The sequence below is a fragment of the Pelobates fuscus genome, chromosome 13 (assembly GCF_036172605.1).
Source record: "Pelobates fuscus isolate aPelFus1 chromosome 13, aPelFus1.pri, whole genome shotgun sequence".
Lineage (NCBI taxonomy): Eukaryota > Metazoa > Chordata > Amphibia > Anura > Pelobatidae > Pelobates > Pelobates fuscus.
Window position 1 is genome coordinate 9,301,654 of NC_086329.1, and position 19,725 is coordinate 9,321,378.

Consider the following 19,725-nt stretch of genomic DNA (forward strand, 5'->3'; position numbering starts at 1 on the left):
AAGTAATGCCCCCCTTGGCCAGGCAGTGCAAGTAATGCCCCCCTTGGCCAGGCAGTGCCAGTAATGCCCCCCTTGGCCAGGCAGTGCCAGTAATGCCCCCCTTGGCCAGGCAGTGTCAGTAATGCCCCCCTTGGCCAGGCAGTGCCAGTAATGCCCCCCTTGGCCAGGCAGTGCCAGTAATGCCCCCCTTGGCCAGGCAGTGCCAGTAATGCCCCCCTTGGCCAGGCAGTGCCAGTAATGCCCCCCTTGGCCAGGCAGTGCCAGTAATGCCCCCCTTGGCCAGGCAGTGTCAGTAATGCCCCCCTTGGCCAGGCAGTGCCAGTAATGCCCCCCTTGGCCAGGCAGTGCCAGTAATGCCCCCCTTGGCCAGGCAGTGCCAGTAATGCCCCCCTTGGCCAGGCAGTGTCAGTAATGCCCCCCTTGGCCAGGCAGTGTCAGTAATGCCCCCCTTGGCCAGGCAGTGCCAGTAATGCCCCCACTTGGCCAGGCAGTGCCAGTAATGCCCCCCTTGGCCAGGCAGTGCCAGTAATGCCCCCCTTGGCCAGGCAGTGCCAGTAATGCCCCCCTTGGCCAGGCAGTGCCTGTAATGCCCCCCTTGGCCAGGCAGTGCCAGTAATGCCCCCCTTGGCCAGGCAGTGCCAGTAATGCCCCCCTTGGCCAGGCAGTGCCAGTAATGTCTACCAATGTTCAGGCAGTGTCATTAATTTCTCCCATGGTCAGGCGGTGTCAGGGAGGGCCAGGCGGAGGGTCTCACCTCGAATAGTTCCGCCGTGGTCGCCATTCTGCTGGTTTGGTCGCCGTGTCCCCCAGGAGGGGAGCTCGGTGCTGTGCAGGGAGGTTCCCCCTCAGGGCTGTCAGGACAGACAGGGGCCCATTCTCAGAGCGCAGCCATTGTCCCCGGGAACAGAACCGGAAGTGACGCAGGCAGGGTCCGGAAGCGGCGCGCGCACAGCTGGCGACCTCTGACCTCCGCCCAGACCGGAACCGGAGAAAAACTTCCCGGCTGGAGAGCGGAATACCGGGGCCGGTAAGAAAAATAACGCGGCTATTCACTAACCCAGACTGTGACTGGAACCGAGAGTCTCCACCTCGGATATTAAAGGGTTAACTCCCCCTCAGACTGTCCAGCAGGGCTATTCACTAACCCAGACTGTGACTGGAACCCAGAGTCTCCACCTCGGATATTAAAGGGTTAACTCTCCCTCATACTGTCCAGCAGGGCTATTCACTAACCCAGTCTGTGACTGGAACCCAGAGTCTCCACCTTGGATATTAAAGGGTTAACTCGCCCTCAGACTGTCCAGCAGGGCTATTCACTAACCCAGACTGTGACTGGAACCGAGAGTCTCCACCTCGGATATTAAAGGGTTAACTCTCCCTCAGACTGTCCAGCAGGGCTATTCACTAACCCAGACTGTGACTGGAACCGAGAATCTCCACCTCGGATATTAAAGGGTTAACTCGCCCTCAGACTGTCCCACAGGGCTATTCACTAACCCAGACTGTGAGTGGAACCCAGAGTCTCCACCTCGGATATTAAAGGGTTAACTCTCCCTCAGACTGTCCAGCAGGGCTATTCACTAACCCATACTGTGACTGGAACCGAGAGTCTCCACCTCGGATATTAAAGGGTTAACTCTCCCTCAGACTGTCCAGCAGGGCTATTCACTAACCCATACTGTGACTGGAACCGAGAGTCTCCACCTCGGATATTAAAGGGTTAACTCTCCCTCAGACTGTCCAGCATCACTATTCACTAACCCAGACTGTGACTGGAACCGAGAGTCTCCACCTCGGATATTAAAGGGTTAACTCCCCCTCAGACTGTCCAGCAGGGCTATTCACTAACCCAGACTGTGACTGGAACCGAGAGTCTCCACCTCGGAAATTAAAGGGTTAACTCTCCCTCAGACTGTCCAGCATCACTATTCACTAACCCAGACTGTGACTGGAACCGAGAGTCTCCACCTCGGATATTAAAGGGTTAACTCTCCCTCAGACTGTCCAGCAGGACTATTCACTAACCCAGACTGTGACTGGAACCGAGAGTCTCCACCTCGGATATTAAAGGGTTAACTCGCCCTCAGACTGTCCAGCAGGGCTATTCACTAACCCAGACTGTGACTGGAACCCAGAGTCTCCACCTCGGATATTAAAGGGTTAACTCTCCCTCAGACTGTCCAGCAGGGCTATTCACTAACCCAGACTGTGACTGGAACCGAGAGTCTCCACCTCGGATATTAAAGGGTTAACTCTCCCTCAGACTGTCCAGCAGGGCTATTCACTAACCCAGACTGTGACTGGAACCGAGAGTCTCCACCTCGGATATTAAAGGGTTAACTCTCCCTCAGACTGTCCAGCAGGACTATTCACTAACCCAGACTGTGAGTGGAACCCAGAGTCTCCACCTCGGATATTAAAGGGTTAACTCTCCCTCAGACTGTCCAGCAGGGCTATTCACTAACCCAGACTGTGACTGGAACCGAGAGTCTCCACCTCGGATATTAAAGGGTTAACTCTCCCTCAGACTGTCCAGCATCACTATTCACTAACCCAGACTGTGACTGGAACCGAGAGTCTCCACCTCGGATATTAAAGGGTTAACTCCCCCTCAGACTGTCCAGCAGGGCTATTCACTAACCCAGACTGTGACTGGAACCGAGAGTCTCCACCTCGGATATTAAAGGGTTAACTCTCCCTCAGACTGTCCAGCAGGACTATTCACTAACCCAGACTGTGACTGGAACCGAGAGTCTCCACCTCGGATATTAAAGGGTTAACTCGCCCTCAGACTGTCCAGCAGGGCTATTCACTAACCCAGACTGTGACTGGAACCCAGAGTCTCCACCTCGGATATTAAAGGGTTAACTCTCCCTCAGACTGTCCAGCATCACTATTCACTAACCCAGACTGTGACTGGAACCCAGAGTCTCCACCTCGGATATTAAAGGGTTAACTCTCCCTCAGACTGTCCAGCAGGGCTATTCACTAACCCAGACTGTGACTGGAACCCAGAGTCTCCACCTCGGATATTAAAGGGTTAACTCTCCCTCAGACTGTCCAGCAGGGCTATTCACTAACCCAGACTGTGACTAGAACCGAGAGTCTCCACCTCGGATATTAAAGGGTTAACTCCCCCTCAGACTGTCCAGCAGGGCTATTCACTAACCCAGACTGTGAGTGGAACCCAGAGTCTCCACCTCGGATATTAAAGGGTTAACTCGCCCTCAGACTGTCCAGCATGACTATTCACTAACACAGACTGTGACTGGAACCCAGAGTCTCCACCTCGGATATTAAAGGGTTAACTCTCCCTCAGACTGTCCAGCATGACTATTCACTAACCCAGACTGTGACTGGAACCGAGAGTCTCCACCTCGGATATTAAAGGGTTAACTCCCCCTCAGACTGTCCAGCAGGGCTATTCACTAACCCAGACTGTGACTGGAACCGAGAGTCTCCACCTCGGATATTAAAGGGTTAACTCCCCCTCAGACTGTCCAGCATGACTATTCACTAACCCAGACTGTGACTGGAACCGAGAGTCTCCACCTCGGATATTAAAGGGTTAACTCTCCCTCAGACTGTCCAGCAGGGCTATTCACTAACCCAGACTGTGACTGGAACCGAGAGTCTCCACCTCGGATATTAAAGGGTTAACTCTCCCTCAGACTCTCCAGCAGGGCTATTCACTAACCCAGACTGTGACTGGAACCGAGAGTCTCCATCTCGGATATTAAAGGGTTAACTCCCCCTCAGACTGTCCAGCAGGGCTATTCACTAACCCAGACTGTGACTGGAACCCAGAGTCTCCACCTCGGATATTAAAGGGTTAACTCCCCCTCAGACTGTCCAGCAGGGCTATTCACTAACCCAGACTGTGACTGGAACCGAGAGTCTCCACCTCGGATATTAAAGGGTTAACTCTCCCTCAGACTGTCCAGCAGGGCTATTCACTAACCCAGACTGTGACTGGAACAGAGAGTCTCCACCTCGGATATTAAAGGGTTAACTCCCCCTCAGACTGTCCAGCAGGGCTATTCACTAACCCAGACTGTGACTGGAACCGAGAGTCTCCACCTCGGATATTAAAGGGTTAACTCCCCCTCAGACTGTCCAGCAGGGCTATTCACTAACCCAGACTGTGACTGGAACCGATAGTCTCCACCTCGGATATTAAAGGGTTAACTCTCCCTCAGACTGTCCAGCAGGGCTATTCACTAACCCAGACTGTGACTGGAACAGAGAGTCTCCACCTCGGATATTAAAGGGTTAACTCTCCCTCAGACTGTCCAGCAGGGCTATTCACTAACCCAGACTGTGACTAGAACCGAGAGTCTCCACCTCCGATATTAAAGGGTTAACTCCCCCTCAGACTGTCCAGCAGGGATATTCACTAACCCAGACTGTGACTGGAACCGAGAGTCTCCATCTCGGATATTAAAGGGTTAACTCTCCCTCAGACTGTCCAGCAGGGCTATTCACTAACCCAGACTGTGACTAGAACCGAGAGTCTCCACCTCGGATATTAAAGGGTTAACTCCCCCTCAGCCTGTCCAGCAGGGCTATTCACTAACCCAGACTGTGACTAGAACCGAGAGTCTCCACCTCGGATATTAAAGGGTTAACTCGCCCTCAGACTGTCCAGCAGGGCTATTCACTAACCCAGACTGTGACTAGAACCGAGAGTCTCCACCTCGGATATTAAAGGGTTAACTCGCCCTCACACTGTCCAGCAGGGCTATTCACTAACCCAGACTGTGACTGGAACCGAGAGTCTCCACCTCGGATATTAAAGGGTTAACTCTCCCTCAGACTGTCCAGCAGGGCTATTCACTAACCCAGACTGTGACTGGAACCGAGAGTCTCCACCTCGGATATTAAAGGGTTAACTCTCCCTCAGACTGTCCAGCAGGGCTATTCACTAACCCAGACTGTGACTGGAACCCAGAGTCTCCACCTCGGATATTAAAGGGTTAACTCCCCCTCAGACTGTCCAGCAGGGCTATTCACTAACCCAGACTGTGACTGGAACCCAGAGTCTCCACCTCGGATATTAAAGGGTTAACTCTCCCTCAGACTGTCCAGCAGGGCTATTCACTAACCCAGACTGTGACTGGAACCCAGAGTCTCCACCTCGGATATTAAAGGGTTAACTCCCCCTCAGACTGTCCAGCAGGGCTATTCACTAACCCAGACTGTGACTGGAACCGAGAGTCTCCACCTCGGATATTAAAGGGTTAACTCCCCCTCAGACTGTCCAGCATGACTATTCACTAACCCAGACTGTGACTGGAACCGAGAGTCTCCACCTCGGATATTAAAGGGTTAACTCTCCCTCAGACTGTCCAGCAGGGCTATTCACTAACCCAGACTGTGACTGGAACCGAGAGTTTCCACCTCGGATATTAAAGGGTTAACTCTCCCTCAGACTCTCCAGCAGGGCTATTCACTAACCCAGACTGTGACTGGAACCGAGAGTCTCCATCTCGGATATTAAAGGGTTAACTCCCCCTCAGACTGTCCAGCAGGGCTATTCACTAACCCAGACTGTGACTGGAACCCAGAGTCTCCACCTCGGATATTAAAGGGTTAACTCCCCCTCAGACTGTCCAGCAGGGCTATTCACTAACCCAGACTGTGACTGGAACCGAGAGTCTCCACCTCGGATATTAAAGGGTTAACTCTCCCTCAGACTGTCCAGCAGGGCTATTCACTAACCCAGACTGTGACTGGATCAGAGAGTCTCCACCTCGGATATTAAAGGGTTAACTCCCCCTCAGACTGTCCAGCAGGGCTATTCACTAACCCAGACTGTGACTGGAACCGAGAGTCTCCACCTCGGATATTAAAGGGTTAACTCCCCCTCAGACTGTCCAGCAGGGCTATTCACTAACCCAGACTGTGACTGGAACCGATAGTCTCCACCTCGGATATTAAAGGGTTAACTCTCCCTCAGACTGTCCAGCAGGGCTATTCACTAACCCAGACTGTGACTGGAACAGAGAGTCTCCACCTCGGATATTAAAGGGTTAACTCTCCCTCAGACTGTCCAGCAGGGCTATTCACTAACCCAGACTGTGACTAGAACCGAGAGTCTCCACCTCCGATATTAAAGGGTTAACTCCCCCTCAGACTGTCCAGCAGGGCTATTCACTAACCCAGACTGTGACTGGAACCGAGAGTCTCCATCTCGGATATTAAAGGGTTAACTCTCCCTCAGACTGTCCAGCAGGGCTATTCACTAACCCAGACTGTGACTAGAACCGAGAGTCTCCACCTCGGATATTAAAGGGTTAACTCCCCCTCAGCCTGTCCAGCAGGGCTATTCACTAACCCAGACTGTGACTAGAACCGAGAGTCTCCACCTCGGATATTAAAGGGTTAACTCGCCCTCAGACTGTCCAGCAGGGCTATTCACTAACCCAGACTGTGACTGGAACCGAGAGTCTCCACCTCGGATATTAAAGGGTTAACTCTCCCTCAGACTGTCCAGCAGGGCTATTCACTAACCCAGACTGTGACTGGAACCGAGAGTCTCCACCTCGGATATTAAAGGGTTAACTCTCCCTCAGACTGTCCAGCAGGGCTATTCACTAACCCAGACTGTGACTGGAACCCAGAGTCTCCACCTCGGATATTAAAGGGTTAACTCCCCCTCAGACTGTCCAGCAGGGCTATTCACTAACCCAGACTGTGACTGGAACCCAGAGTCTCCACCTCGGATATTAAAGGGTTAACTCTCCCTCAGACTGTCCAGCAGGGCTATTCACTAACCCAGACTGTGACTGGAACCCAGAGTCTCCACCTCGGATATTAAAGGGTTAACTCTCCCTCAGACTGTCCAGCAGGCTATTCACTAACCCAGACTGTGACTGGAACCCAGAGTCTCCACCTCGGATATTAAAGGGTTAACTCTCCCTCAGACTGTCCAGCATCACTATTCACTAACCCAGACTGTGACTGGAACCCAGAGTCTCCACCTCGGATATTAAGGGGTTAACTCGCCCTCAGACAGTCCAGCAGGGCTATTCACTAACCCAGACTGTGACTGGAACCCAGAGTCTCCACCTCGGATATTAAAGGGTTAACTCTCCCTCAGACTGTCCAGCATGACTATTCACTAACCCAGACTGTGACTGGAACCGAGAGTCTCCACCTCGGATATTAAAGGGTTAACTCTCCCTCAGACTGTCCAGCAGGGCTATTCACTAACCCAGACTGTGACTGGAACCGAGAGTCTCCACCTCGGATATTAAAGGGTTAACTCTCCCTCAGACTGTCCAGCAGGGCTATTCACTAACCCAGACTGTGACTGGAACCCAGAGTCTCCACCTCGGATATTAAAGGGTTAACTCCCCCTCAGACTGTCCAGCAGGGCTATTCACTAACCCAGACTGTGACTGGAACCCAGAGTCTCCACCTCGGATATTAAAGGGTTAACTCTCCCTCAGACTGTCCAGCAGGGCTATTCACTAACCCAGACTGTGACTGGAACCCAGAGTCTCCACCTCGGATATTAAAGGGTTAACTCTCCCTCAGACTGTCCAGCAGGCTATTCACTAACCCAGACTGTGACTGGAACCCAGAGTCTCCACCTCGGATATTAAAGGGTTAACTCTCCCTCAGACTGTCCAGCATCACTATTCACTAACCCAGACTGTGACTGGAACCGAGAGTCTCCACCTCGGATATTAAAGGGTTAACTCCCCCTCAGACTGTCCAGCAGGGCTATTCACTAACCCAGACTGTGACTGGAACCGAGAGTCTCCACCTCGGATATTAAAGGGTTAACTCCCCCTCAGACTGTCCAGCATGACTATTCACTAACCCAGACTGTGACTGGAACCGAGAGTCTCCACCTCGGATATTAAAGGGTTAACTCTCCCTCAGACTGTCCAGCAGGGCTATTCACTAACCCAGACTGTGACTGGAACCGAGAGTCTCCACCTCGGATATTAAAGGGTTAACTCTCCCTCAGACTCTCCAGCAGGGCTATTCACTAACCCAGACTGTGACTGGAACCGAGAGTCTCCATCTCGGATATTAAAGGGTTAACTCCCCCTCAGACTGTCCAGCAGGGCTATTCACTAACCCAGACTGTGACTGGAACCCAGAGTCTCCACCTCGGATATTAAAGGGTTAACTCCCCCTCAGACTGTCCAGCAGGGCTATTCACTAACCCAGACTGTGACTGGAACCGAGAGTCTCCACCTCGGATATTAAAGGGTTAACTCTCCCTCAGACTGTCCAGCAGGGCTATTCACTAACCCAGACTGTGACTGGAACAGAGAGTCTCCACCTCGGATATTAAAGGGTTAACTCCCCCTCAGACTGTCCAGCAGGGCTATTCACTAACCCCGACTGTGACTGGAACCGAGAGTCTCCACCTCGGATATTAAAGGGTTAACTCCCCCTCAGACTGTCCAGCAGGGCTATTCACTAACCCAGACTGTGACTGGAACCGATAGTCTCCACCTCGGATATTAAAGGGTTAACTCTCCCTCAGACTGTCCAGCAGGGCTATTCACTAACCCAGACTGTGACTGGAACCGAGAGTCTCCACCTCGGATATTAAAGGGTTAACTCTCCCTCAGACTGTCCAGCAGGGCTATTCACTAACCCAGACTGTGACTAGAACCGAGAGTCTCCACCTCCGATATTAAAGGGTTAACTCCCCCTCAGACTGTCCAGCAGGGCTATTCACTAACCCAGACTGTGACTGGAACCGAGAGTCTCCATCTCGGATATTAAAGGGTTAACTCTCCCTCAGACTGTCCAGCAGGGCTATTCACTAACCCAGACTGTGACTAGAACCGAGAGTCTCCACCTCGGATATTAAAGGGTTAACTCCCCCTCAGCCTGTCCAGCAGGGCTATTTACTAACCCAGACTGTGACTAGAACCGAGAGTCTCCACCTCGGATATTAAAGGGTTAACTCGCCCTCAGACTGTCCAGCAGGGCTATTCACTAACCCAGACTGTGACTAGAACCGAGAGTCTCCACCTCGGATATTAAAGGGTTAACTCGCCCTCACACTGTCCAGCAGGGCTATTCACTAACCCAGACTGTGACTGGAACCGAGAGTCTCCACCTCGGATATTAAAGGGTTAACTCTCCCTCAGACTGTCCAGCAGGGCTATTCACTAACCCAGACTGTGACTGGAACCGAGAGTCTCCACCTCGGATATTAAAGGGTTAACTCTCCCTCAGACTGTCCAGCAGGGCTATTCACTAACCCAGACTGTGACTGGAACCCAGAGTCTCCACCTCGGATATTAAAGGGTTAACTCCCCCTCAGACTGTCCAGCAGGGCTATTCACTAACCCAGACTGTGACTGGAACCCAGAGTCTCCACCTCGGATATTAAAGGGTTAACTCTCCCTCAGACTGTCCAGCAGGGCTATTCACTAACCCAGACTGTGACTGGAACCCAGAGTCTCCACCTCGGATATTAAAGGGTTAACTCTCCCTCAGACTGTCCAGCAGGCTATTCACTAACCCAGACTGTGACTGGAACCCAGAGTCTCCACCTCGGATATTAAAGGGTTAACTCTCCCTCAGACTGTCCAGCATCACTATTCACTAACCCAGACTGTGACTGGAACCCAGAGTCTCCACCTCGGATATTAAGGGGTTAACTCGCCCTCAGACAGTCCAGCAGGGCTATTCACTAACCCAGACTGTGACTGGAACCCAGAGTCTCCACCTCGGATATTAAAGGGTTAACTCTCCCTCAGACTGTCCAGCATGACTATTCACTAACCCAGACTGTGACTGGAACCCAGAGTCTCCACCTCGGATATTAAAGGGTTAACTCCCCCTCAGACCGTCCAGCAGGGCTATTCACTAACCCAGACTGTGACTGGAACCGAGAGTCTCCACCTCGGATATTAAAGGGTTAACTCTCCCTCAGACTATCCAGCAGGGCTATTCACTAACCCAGACTGTGACTGGAACCCAGAGTCTCCACCTCGGATATTAAAGGGTTAACTCTCCCTCAGACTGTCCAGCAGGCTATTCACTAACCCAGACTGTGACTGGAACCGAGAGTCTCCACCTCGGATATTAAAGGGTTAACTCCCCCTCAGACTGTCCAGCAGGGCTATTCACTAACCCAGACTGTGACTGGAACCGAGAGTCTCCACCTCGGATATTAAAGGGTTAACTCTACCTCAGACTGTCCAGCAGGGCTATTCACTAACCCAGACTGTGAGTGGAACCCAGAGTCTCCACCTCGGATATTAAAGGGTTAACTCTCCCTCAGACTGTCCAGCAGGCTATTCACTAACCCAGACTGTGACTGGAACCGAGAGTCTCCACCTCGGATATTAAAGGGTTAACTCCCCCTCAGACTGTCCAGCAGGGCTATTCACTAACCCAGACTGTGACTGGAACCGAGAGTCTCCACCTCGGATATTAAAGGGTTAACTCTCCCTCAGACTGTCCAGCAGGGCTATTCACTAACCCAGACTGTGACTGGAACCCAGAATCTCCACCTCGGATATTAAAGGGTTAACTCTCCCTCAGACTGTCCAGCAGGGCTATTCACTAACCCAGACTGTGACTGGAACCCAGAGTCTCCACCTCGGATATTAAAGGGTTAACTCTCCCTCAGACTGTCCAGCATGACTATTCACTAACCCAGACTGTGACTGGAACCCAGAGTCTCCACCTCGGATATTAAAGGGTTAACTCTCCCTCACACTGTCCAGTAGGGCTATTCACTAACCCTGACTGTGACTGGAACCGAGAGTCTCCACCTCGGATATTAAAGGGTTAACTCGCCCTCAGACTGTCCAGCAGGGCTATTCACTAACCCAGACTGTGACTGGAACCCAGAGTCTCCACCTCGGATATTAAAGGGTTAACTCCCCCTCAGACTGTCCAGCAGGGCTATTCACTAACCCAGACTGTGACTGGAACCGTGAGTCTCCACCTCGGATATTAAAGGGTTAACTCGCCCTCAGACAGTCCAGCAGGGCTATTCACTAACCCAGACTGTGACTGGAACCCAGAGTCTCCACCTCGGATATTAAAGGGTTAACTCTCCCTCAGACTGTCCAGCAGGCTATTCACTAACCCAGACTGTGACTGGAACCCAGAGTCTCCACCTCGGATATTAAAGGGTTAACTCGCCCTCAGACTGTCCAGCAGGGCTATTCACTAACCCAGACTGTGACTGGAACCGTGAGTCTCCACCTCGGATATTAAAGGGTTAACTCGCCCTCAGACTGTCCAGCAGGGCTATTCACTAACCCAGACTGTGACTGGAACCCAGAGTCTCCACCTCGGATATTAAAGGGTTAACTCTCCCTCAGACTGTCCAGCAGGGCTATTCACTAATCCCAGACTGTGACTGGAACCCAGAGTCTCCACCTCGGATATTAAAGGGTTAACTCCCCCTCAGACTGTCCAGCAGGGCTATTCACTAACCCAGACTGTGACTGGAACCCAGAGTCTCCACCTCGGATATTAAAGGGTTAACTCCCCCTCAGACTGTCCAGCAGGGCTATTCACTAACCCAGACTGTGACTGGAACCGATAGTCTCCACCTCGGATATTAAAGGGTTAACTCTCCCTCAGACTGTCCAGCAGGGCTATTCACTAAACTCAAACCAAGTGTTTTTTTGTTTTGTTTTTTTAAACTAAACTCGCACTACCCTTAACCCTGCAATATTTACATTACAGGGTTAAGTCCTCCTCTAGTGGCTGTCTTCTAGTCAGCCACTTGAGGGACTTCCGCGTTCATTGAACACGAAAAGCGTTTTAAAACGCAGCTGGAGGTCCTCACGATGTGTGAGGACCTCCAGCGTCGACAAAATCCCCATAGGATATTCAATGCTTTCCCAAGGGGAGGTCTAGTGCACGTGGAATGGGGGTGGGAGGGAGAGGGGCACTAGAGGATCCTGCAGTGCCAGGAAAACAAATGTGTTTTCCTGGCACTGGAGAATGCCCTTAAATGTGTAATTCTCACTTTAGTAAATAACCTGCACATCTACCATAATGCTCATAGTACCATAATGTTGCAAAGCATCATGGGAGATGTAGTCTGCAGCATGTGGCGTGCCAAAGCTTGTCTCCACCTGGCCAGTGGTATGACATTTCACTGGACCGTGTCAATTCCGGTAACACGTAATCCACTTTTTCTCTGCAATTTTATGTACTGCGCATGCGCCAAGCACAGTCACCTTAATCAATGATCAGAGCAGGCTCCGCCAGGGTTGGTTGGATGGCTGAGCGTGCTGGGAGAGACTGACCTGAGCCAATAATCGGATGACAGCCTCATCCAGCCATTAGGGAGGTGCATGTGCACATGTGCAGTACATGAAATTGTGGTGAAACTGCTGATTCCGCATCACCGGATGTGACACAGTCAGGATTTCGGACGAGTCCAGGGAAATTACAGAACACCAGTTTGCTATTCAGAACCGAGATGGGGAGTTTTTCTAAATCAATACTTTTCAGATACATTTTGCGATCACGTTATCAAGTCACCACTTTTTAGACTTTATTAAATAAGCCATCTTTGTCTTAATGATGCAGGTTTCTCCTCAATTCACTGAATTCCATTGTTTAGTGGCTCTGTTTGAATTGTGTGGTCATTGTAATCCAAACGGTAAAGATGGCAACCTATAAATACCAACTCGGCTCAAGGCACTGCTTGAATGTTTTAGCCTGAAATTTACTGTTGGTATTTCGGTGTGTAATAATTCAAAGTTTTGTGAATAAAACCATCAGTTTGCATAATGCCGTTATATCTTTGGTTACATACAATGAATTCTCCATTATGGTGTTACCATATTAAAGGAACACTATAGTCCCCTAAATTACTTTAGCTAAATAAAGCAGTTTTAGTGTATAGATCATTCCCCTGCAATTTCACTGCTCAATTCACTGTCATTTAGGAGTTAAATCACTTTGTTTCTGTTTATGCAGCCCTAGCCACACCTCCCCTGGCTATGATTGACAGAACCTGCATGAAAAAAAAACTGGTTTCACTTTCAAACAGATGTAATTTACCTTAAATAATTGTATCTCAGTCTCTAAATTGAACTTTAATCACATACAGGAGGCTCTTGCAGGGTCTAGCAAGCTATTAACATAGCAGGGGATAAGAAAATCTTAATTAAACAGAACTTGCAATAAAGAAAGCCTAAATAGGGCTCTCTTTACAGGAAGTGTTTATGGAAGGCTGTGCAAGTCACATGCAGGGAGGTGTGACTAGGGTTTATAAACAAAGGGATTTAACTCCTAAATGGCAGAGGATTGAGCAGTGAGGCTGCAGGGGCATGTTCTATACACCAAAACTGCTTCATTAGGCTAAAGTTGTTCAGGTGACTATAGTGTCCCTTTAATTAGTCATATACAGGGATATTCACTGAACTGTTAGTTGTCAGGGATTGACTTGGATATTGCAAACATGAGGTCAAAATAGTTGAGAATGCTGAAGTTGGATTTTGTTTTTCCGGTTTAGTTATTTTGGCTTAAAATGTAAAATATAAAATAAATGCAAAACGGAGGCTCAGGTGTGGGGAGAGTAAGGTAGGGTATCACAAACCTGTGAGCTTCTAGGTAAAATCAACTGAAAAGATAAAACTATGTGTATATTGTAAACATAAAACCTTGCTCACAAATTTGAAAACACCCTTACAAACAGGTCCACTTCAACCTTAAAGAGGACACTATTGTCACCAAAACAATTTTAGCTTAATGATGCTGTTTTGGTGTATAGATCATGCCCTGCAGTCTCACTGCTCAATTTTCTGTCATTTAGGAGATAAGTCACTTTTGTTTTTGTTTAAGCAGCCTTAGCCACACCTCCCCTGACTGTGACAGTCACAGCCTGCATGATTACACTGGTTTCATTTTAAATAAGATGTCACTTACTTTAAAAGTTTTTTTTTTTTGTTACCTCCTGCTCTGTGAATTGAACTTTAATTACATACAGGAGGCCCCTGCAGGGTCTAACAAGCAATTAACAGAGCAGGAGATAAGAAATTCTAAATTAAACAGAATTTGCTGTAAAGGTATTGTAAACATTAGATGACTCTTTACAGGAAGTGTTTCGGAAGGCTGTGTAAGTCACATGCAGGGAGGTGTGACTAGGGCTGCATAAACAAACTGATGTAACTAATAAATGGCAGAGAATTGAGCAGTGAGACTGCATGGGCATGATCTCTATACCAAAATTGCTTCATTAAGCTAAAGATGTTTTGGTGACTAGAGTGTCCCTTTAAATCAAAATCATGTAAGTGTCACTAATTGGGGTTCATCCCAGAAAAAAAAGCTTTGCCATTAGCTATACATGAGGTCACCTCAGGTAGCAGACTCATACTTCTCAAACCATTTCATCATAACCTTGACTACTTCAGACGATGAATGAATACGATGGTTTCTGTGGACCTCTTAGGTTTATCTATACAGTAAAAATGTCATAAATCACGGGCTAATTAAACCCATTTGTATCTAATGCATTGCATTTCCTCTTTCAAAAATATGGCCGTGCATTCCATCTTGGAACACATACAGTGAATTTTCATCATAAATGGGACTGATTCCATTCTCCTTCCGCTTGTCAGAAACTATACTATTGTGATCCACATCACTCAGTGGCATGAAATATCTATGCGTATGTTTTTTTAAGCAGTTTTATAGATTGGAACCGAGCTGTGTTTTTTTTTTTTTAAGTTAAGTAGCAGATTTGGCACTGGATCAGATAATATTAAATATTTAAAAAATATATATATAACATTTCTGCAGCTAAGATACTGGAAATAGATAACTTCTTTTTTTTTTAACTGATGCGTGCTATATTGCTAGATGTTTTGTGGCACTTTTTTAGTGAAATATCGCCTTGTCTCGTTGGTGCCTTTGTTCTAATGATTGAGTTTTCATTATATATATGATCAGAAACCCAGTAATATAATCAGAATGCTGAGATCGGTAGAACACCAACTTGAGATTTTTTGAAAGTTGAGCAGTGTCTTTATCATTGATGCATGTAGATAAAAAATGCAAACTGACGTGAAAGTCTAGAGCTTATGTGATTAAAGCAATTCTAATTTATAATTCCATATTTTTATGCAGGTTTATTTTTCTTCCATGTCTGAACATTTCACCATCTTTGCAAAATGCCGATACGGGCCTTGTGGATCTTTAGCCACACATTAGGAAAGGATGGTATAGTGAAATTCTCAAGGTAAACATGCTTTGCATTTCTCCTTATATGTTTTATTCTGTTTAGGTTCTGCATATCAGTCGTAAGGGAACACTACAGTTAGGAATACAAACCTGTATTCTTAACGCTATAGTGCCCTGTCCTTAGTTAAAGTGTTACTCTTTGGAGGGGGGATGTTTTCGGTGTAAAATGCACTCTTTTTATTAATAAGCTGCCTGCCCCCTGGTTGCATCATAGGCTGCAAAAGAATATATTTTACTTACCTGTTATCACGTGCCAGGCGACACTTCCAGTGATGAATTCCACGCCTCCGTCTGATGTCACATGGGCCTTGTGTGGTCAAATTACAGGCCTCTCAAAGACATGCTTGTGATTGGACTGTTTAACAGGCTCAAGAGCCCTTGCAGGAGGGAGGTTTTTTAAAAAAATGACAAAAAATAGGTAAAATAGAGGGAGGCGGAGGGGCTATTTTTCGCTTGTATGCACTCTGCCTGCAAGGGAGTAGATTATAAAGTCTGTCACCAGCGTTCTGACGACAGACCCAAAATATACAAGGAACAGGGTTCCGGGCTGCCGAAGTCACTTGTGCTGGGTGTGTAACTAGCCCCCAGCACACAATTAACAATAACTCAGTGTGTGCAATGCCCCAATCCAATGACCTCATAGCATGTATTTAAAGGGACTCTCCAGTGCCAGGAAAACAAACCGTCCCCTCTCCCTCCCACCCCCTATCCCAAGTTGCTGAAGGGGTTAAAACTCCTTCAGTGACTTACCTGTATCCAGCGCCCATGTCCCTCGGCGCTGGGTCAGGGTCCGCCCACTCTCCTCCTGCGCCAACGTCATCCGGCGGGGGAGACCTATTGAGCATGCCCGGCCAGCGGTGGGGGAGACCTAATGCGCACGCGCATTAGACCTCCCCATAAGAAAGCATTATTCAATGCGTTCCTATGGGGAGGTCTAATGCTTTCAATCCTTTCCTATGGGGATTTCAGCTACACTGGAGGTCCTCACATAGCGTGAGGACGTCCAGCGACATTATAGCACACTTTTCGTGTTCTATGAACACGGATGTGTACTCTAGTGACTGTCTAGTAGACAGCCACTAGAGGAGGACTTAACCCTTCAAGACAAATATTGCAGTTTATGAAAACTGCAATAATTACCCTTGCAGGGTTAAGGGTAGTGGGAGTTGGCACCCAGACCACTCCAATGGGCAGAAGTGGTCTGGGTGCCTCGAGCATCCCTTTAATGCTTTCTTACGGGCTCTATCACTTGACCTTAGTTTTACTCGGTTAGTGCCAGTATGACAGCCACTAGAGATACTCTTGCTTCTTAGGCAAGTGCTTTACACATGCTTCTGGTGCAACAAGTAAAACCAGGTTGCTTGATAGCAAAGCATTGATTCAATGCTTTTCTATGGGGAAACTTGGATACCCACTTGCCGTGCATTTGCATCAAGTCCCCAATGCTCCTTATAGACACTGAAGCAGTGCTTTCTTATGGGGGCTGCAATAAAGGGTTTTACTTGGTGGTTGCACCGGAAGCGACTCCAGTGTAACAGCCACTAGATACTGGACCTCTATAACTAGCGACAGAGTAAATCTAAAGCGTTGGATATACAGGTTTGTGTTCCATTAACCAAGCCCATTATATGCATTATGCTTGTTTTGTTGACTTATGTTGTCTATTTTCCACTCTAAATTACAAAGTTTTTCTTATTTTAAATTGAGAACTAAAAATTGTATTTGAATGACAATAAGATGATAGCACATTAAATATCACTTTAAATGTTTTTTTTCAATATCAGGACAGATACTTATCAAACCCATCCATCAAGCTGTTGTCCTAAATGACTGAATGCCCTAACCACTTCAGGTTATATTGCAAGGAGTCTCTTGGAACAATTTGATGGAAAAAAAAAAAAATTACACCAGAAGCCTGGCCACTCTGTGCTGCCAAGACAGTGCAATTCTTTGCATCGTTTACAAGGCTTCAATTGGCATACTGAATTATATTCTCTTATGTAAGAGATAAAATTTACAATATCATTTACATTTTCACATAGTTTTTCTTACATTTATACCATAATAACATAATTTAAGTTATATTGACTGGTGTTAGCTGACTTCTTTTGTTTCTTGTAGGCGTTATCCCACAGTGGAAAAAAGAGCAAAGGCTTTTAACAGGGCAAGTTATGTGGGCATCCCAGAGGACGATGAACTGCTGAAATCATTACTTCATGAGCTGGGGCTTACAGATGTAAATAAAACCTTTGTGGAATACAGAGACAACTGTTCTCGAATCAGAAAAACAAATGTGCACACCTTACCTGTATCGGAAGGAAAACTGTGGCCTGTCCTCGCAATAGAAAATGATGACTTTATATATGTTTGCCTCCCCTTGGTAGAGCAAGTACTGGAACCACAACCATCATTAATGAACATTAACAGTATATCAGAAGCTTTTTCTCTTTTATCTGGGGCAATTTTGTTTCTTAATTCAGGACAGAATCCCGAAGCAGAAATTTCTTCTAAGCTGGCTCAGCTTCCACTTCTGATAACGCAGGTTTGTCCATTGGGCTCACCTTTAGATTCAAACTTGATTGGTTTACATGAAGTTGTGAACAGTAGTACAGCGAATCAGGAACACAAATCCCCAGCATGGAGAATGAACAGGCAGAAGGGTAAATCTCAGATCGAAGTTTACATCACAGAGGAAGTTATATCTTCTCAGTACGACAAAGGCTATGATAGTGACATGTGGCAAGTGTATGGAACAGTCTCCTGCAAGGTGAGCTTTTTATTAGATCAATATTATGTCTGTGAATATACAAGGTGTGCACGTGTGGAGATTTGTTTGACTGGGTAAGGAAGAAGACACCTTTTAAACTAGCTCCATTTTCTGCCTTGCAAAATCAGGCTCTTTCCATTGCATTTCTCGTAACATTAGTCAACGTTCCCCAAGGTCTGTGGGTGTTGCTCTATTGTAACTGCCAAAGTCTACTCCCATCCCTCTCTGATGCGATTGAACTGCTTGAGGAGGCCTCTCCAAGATGGACATTCCTCCATAATGATGTCAATCTTCTGGATGTTCTCCTTATCCTTGTGGGAAACACTTGCCTGGAGTGTAGCACAGTGGAGAAGAGCAGGAGAACCATCCGTAACAGGATCTCCTGCTCTCCCTAAACTCTGAGTGCAGATGCTTAGATATGCAAAGGTCCAGTGTTCAGGATAATTTAGTATTTTTTATTTTTTTTAATTCTTTATTTTTGCGTGCAAGGGATAACATAACAGCATACATCGCCACAACAGCGGTGACAGGCAGTACATCGACACGTGATACAATGCATTGATATGGCGAGTGAAGAACTTGCAAATTTTTAGATTTTAACATGAAAAACATACAAAGGTTTAGCACCCATGTGTGTCACCCGGATGATACTGACATTGTTAAGGTAGCCAAGAGGAAACTTCAAAACATCAACATTATCATTATGCAGGCGTTTCTTACTTAATCGAGTGACACATATTGGGATGGCTTAAATGATATATGGTAGGTTACATGAGAGTAGCATGAATAGGTGAGCTTCGGAGAGCACACCATATAGTGGTACCCCCCCCCCCCCCCATAGAGGGTTGGTGACAATTATAGGATCTTTGAGTGTATCTAAAACTTACGGGGGTGGGGGGGAGGTGCACCCCCTTATCTGTGTAGTGGTTTAAAGAGAGTCGGACCAGATAAACAACTTCTTTCATGCTTAATGTGTTTGAGAAGCAAACAATTAATAAAACGGTAGGGTCTATTGTGAGGGGGTGGGGGGGATTAAGGTGCCCGTGAGGCATATCTGGCGGTGATCAGAGCGCTAGGTGTCTATCTGGACAGATTTCTGAGCAGAGTACTTGCCGCAATCCGGTAAGGCAAGCGTCGCCATTGGTGTGTGGCTATGTTACACAGCGGAGATTAGCACTTATTAGTCTAGTCATAAAATGAGGAAAGAAATAAAAGGCAACAATAACTGAAAAATAATAAAGCACGCAATCAAAAGATAAACATTAAAAGATAAACATTAAAAGGCAATAGCGAGGCGGGGCTTAGCAGCCGATGTGAGCGGTCGCACTACTCGAGAGCTCCGAGGCCCAAGCGAGGAAAACGGGCGCACAACCAGCCATCCTGCAACCAAACCACGGCAAAAGCCCTCGACACACACCCCAACACCATGGGGCGCAAAACCGGCAAAAAAAACCCGGGGAAAATCAACCCGGGACTCACCATAGGGGACATGTGGCGGCAGGCCCGTGGCACAGACGAAACCAACATGGCGACACTCCACGGTGGATGTTCGGACTTTTCTGATGACCTCTCAGGTGAGGAATACTTACCGACCCACACTACCGGACGTCCCTCACCACCGACCAACGCCCCACAAGACTCCATGCCAGTGACGGTGGCGATCCTTCAGCAAATGCTAACCGACCACCACAAGGACTTCCACAAAGAGATCACTGCGCTGAGGGGAGACCTAAAGGGGGTGACAAACCGCTTAA

General features: G+C 47.8%; 2 protein-coding genes across 2 annotated transcripts in view; one reads left to right on the top strand and one right to left on the bottom strand.

Moving 5' to 3' along the window:
- Positions 1-791, bottom strand: part of EXOC5 (exocyst complex component 5) — a 50,070-nt gene extending 49,279 nt beyond the window's left edge. Inside the window, exon 1 of the mRNA XM_063440525.1 lies at positions 755-791. Within this exon, the coding sequence (XP_063296595.1) occupies positions 755-781 (27 nt within the window). The 5' untranslated portion in view covers positions 782-791. The remainder of the gene's footprint in view (positions 1-754) is intronic.
- Positions 792-936: 145 nt separating this feature from the next.
- Positions 937-19,725, top strand: part of AP5M1 (adaptor related protein complex 5 subunit mu 1) — a 37,835-nt gene continuing 19,046 nt past the window's right edge. Inside the window, exons 1-3 of the mRNA XM_063440526.1 lie at positions 937-1,027; positions 15,091-15,202; positions 17,326-17,971. Of these exons, the coding sequence (XP_063296596.1) occupies positions 15,135-15,202; positions 17,326-17,971 (714 nt within the window). The 5' untranslated portion in view covers positions 937-1,027; positions 15,091-15,134. The remainder of the gene's footprint in view (positions 1,028-15,090; positions 15,203-17,325; positions 17,972-19,725) is intronic.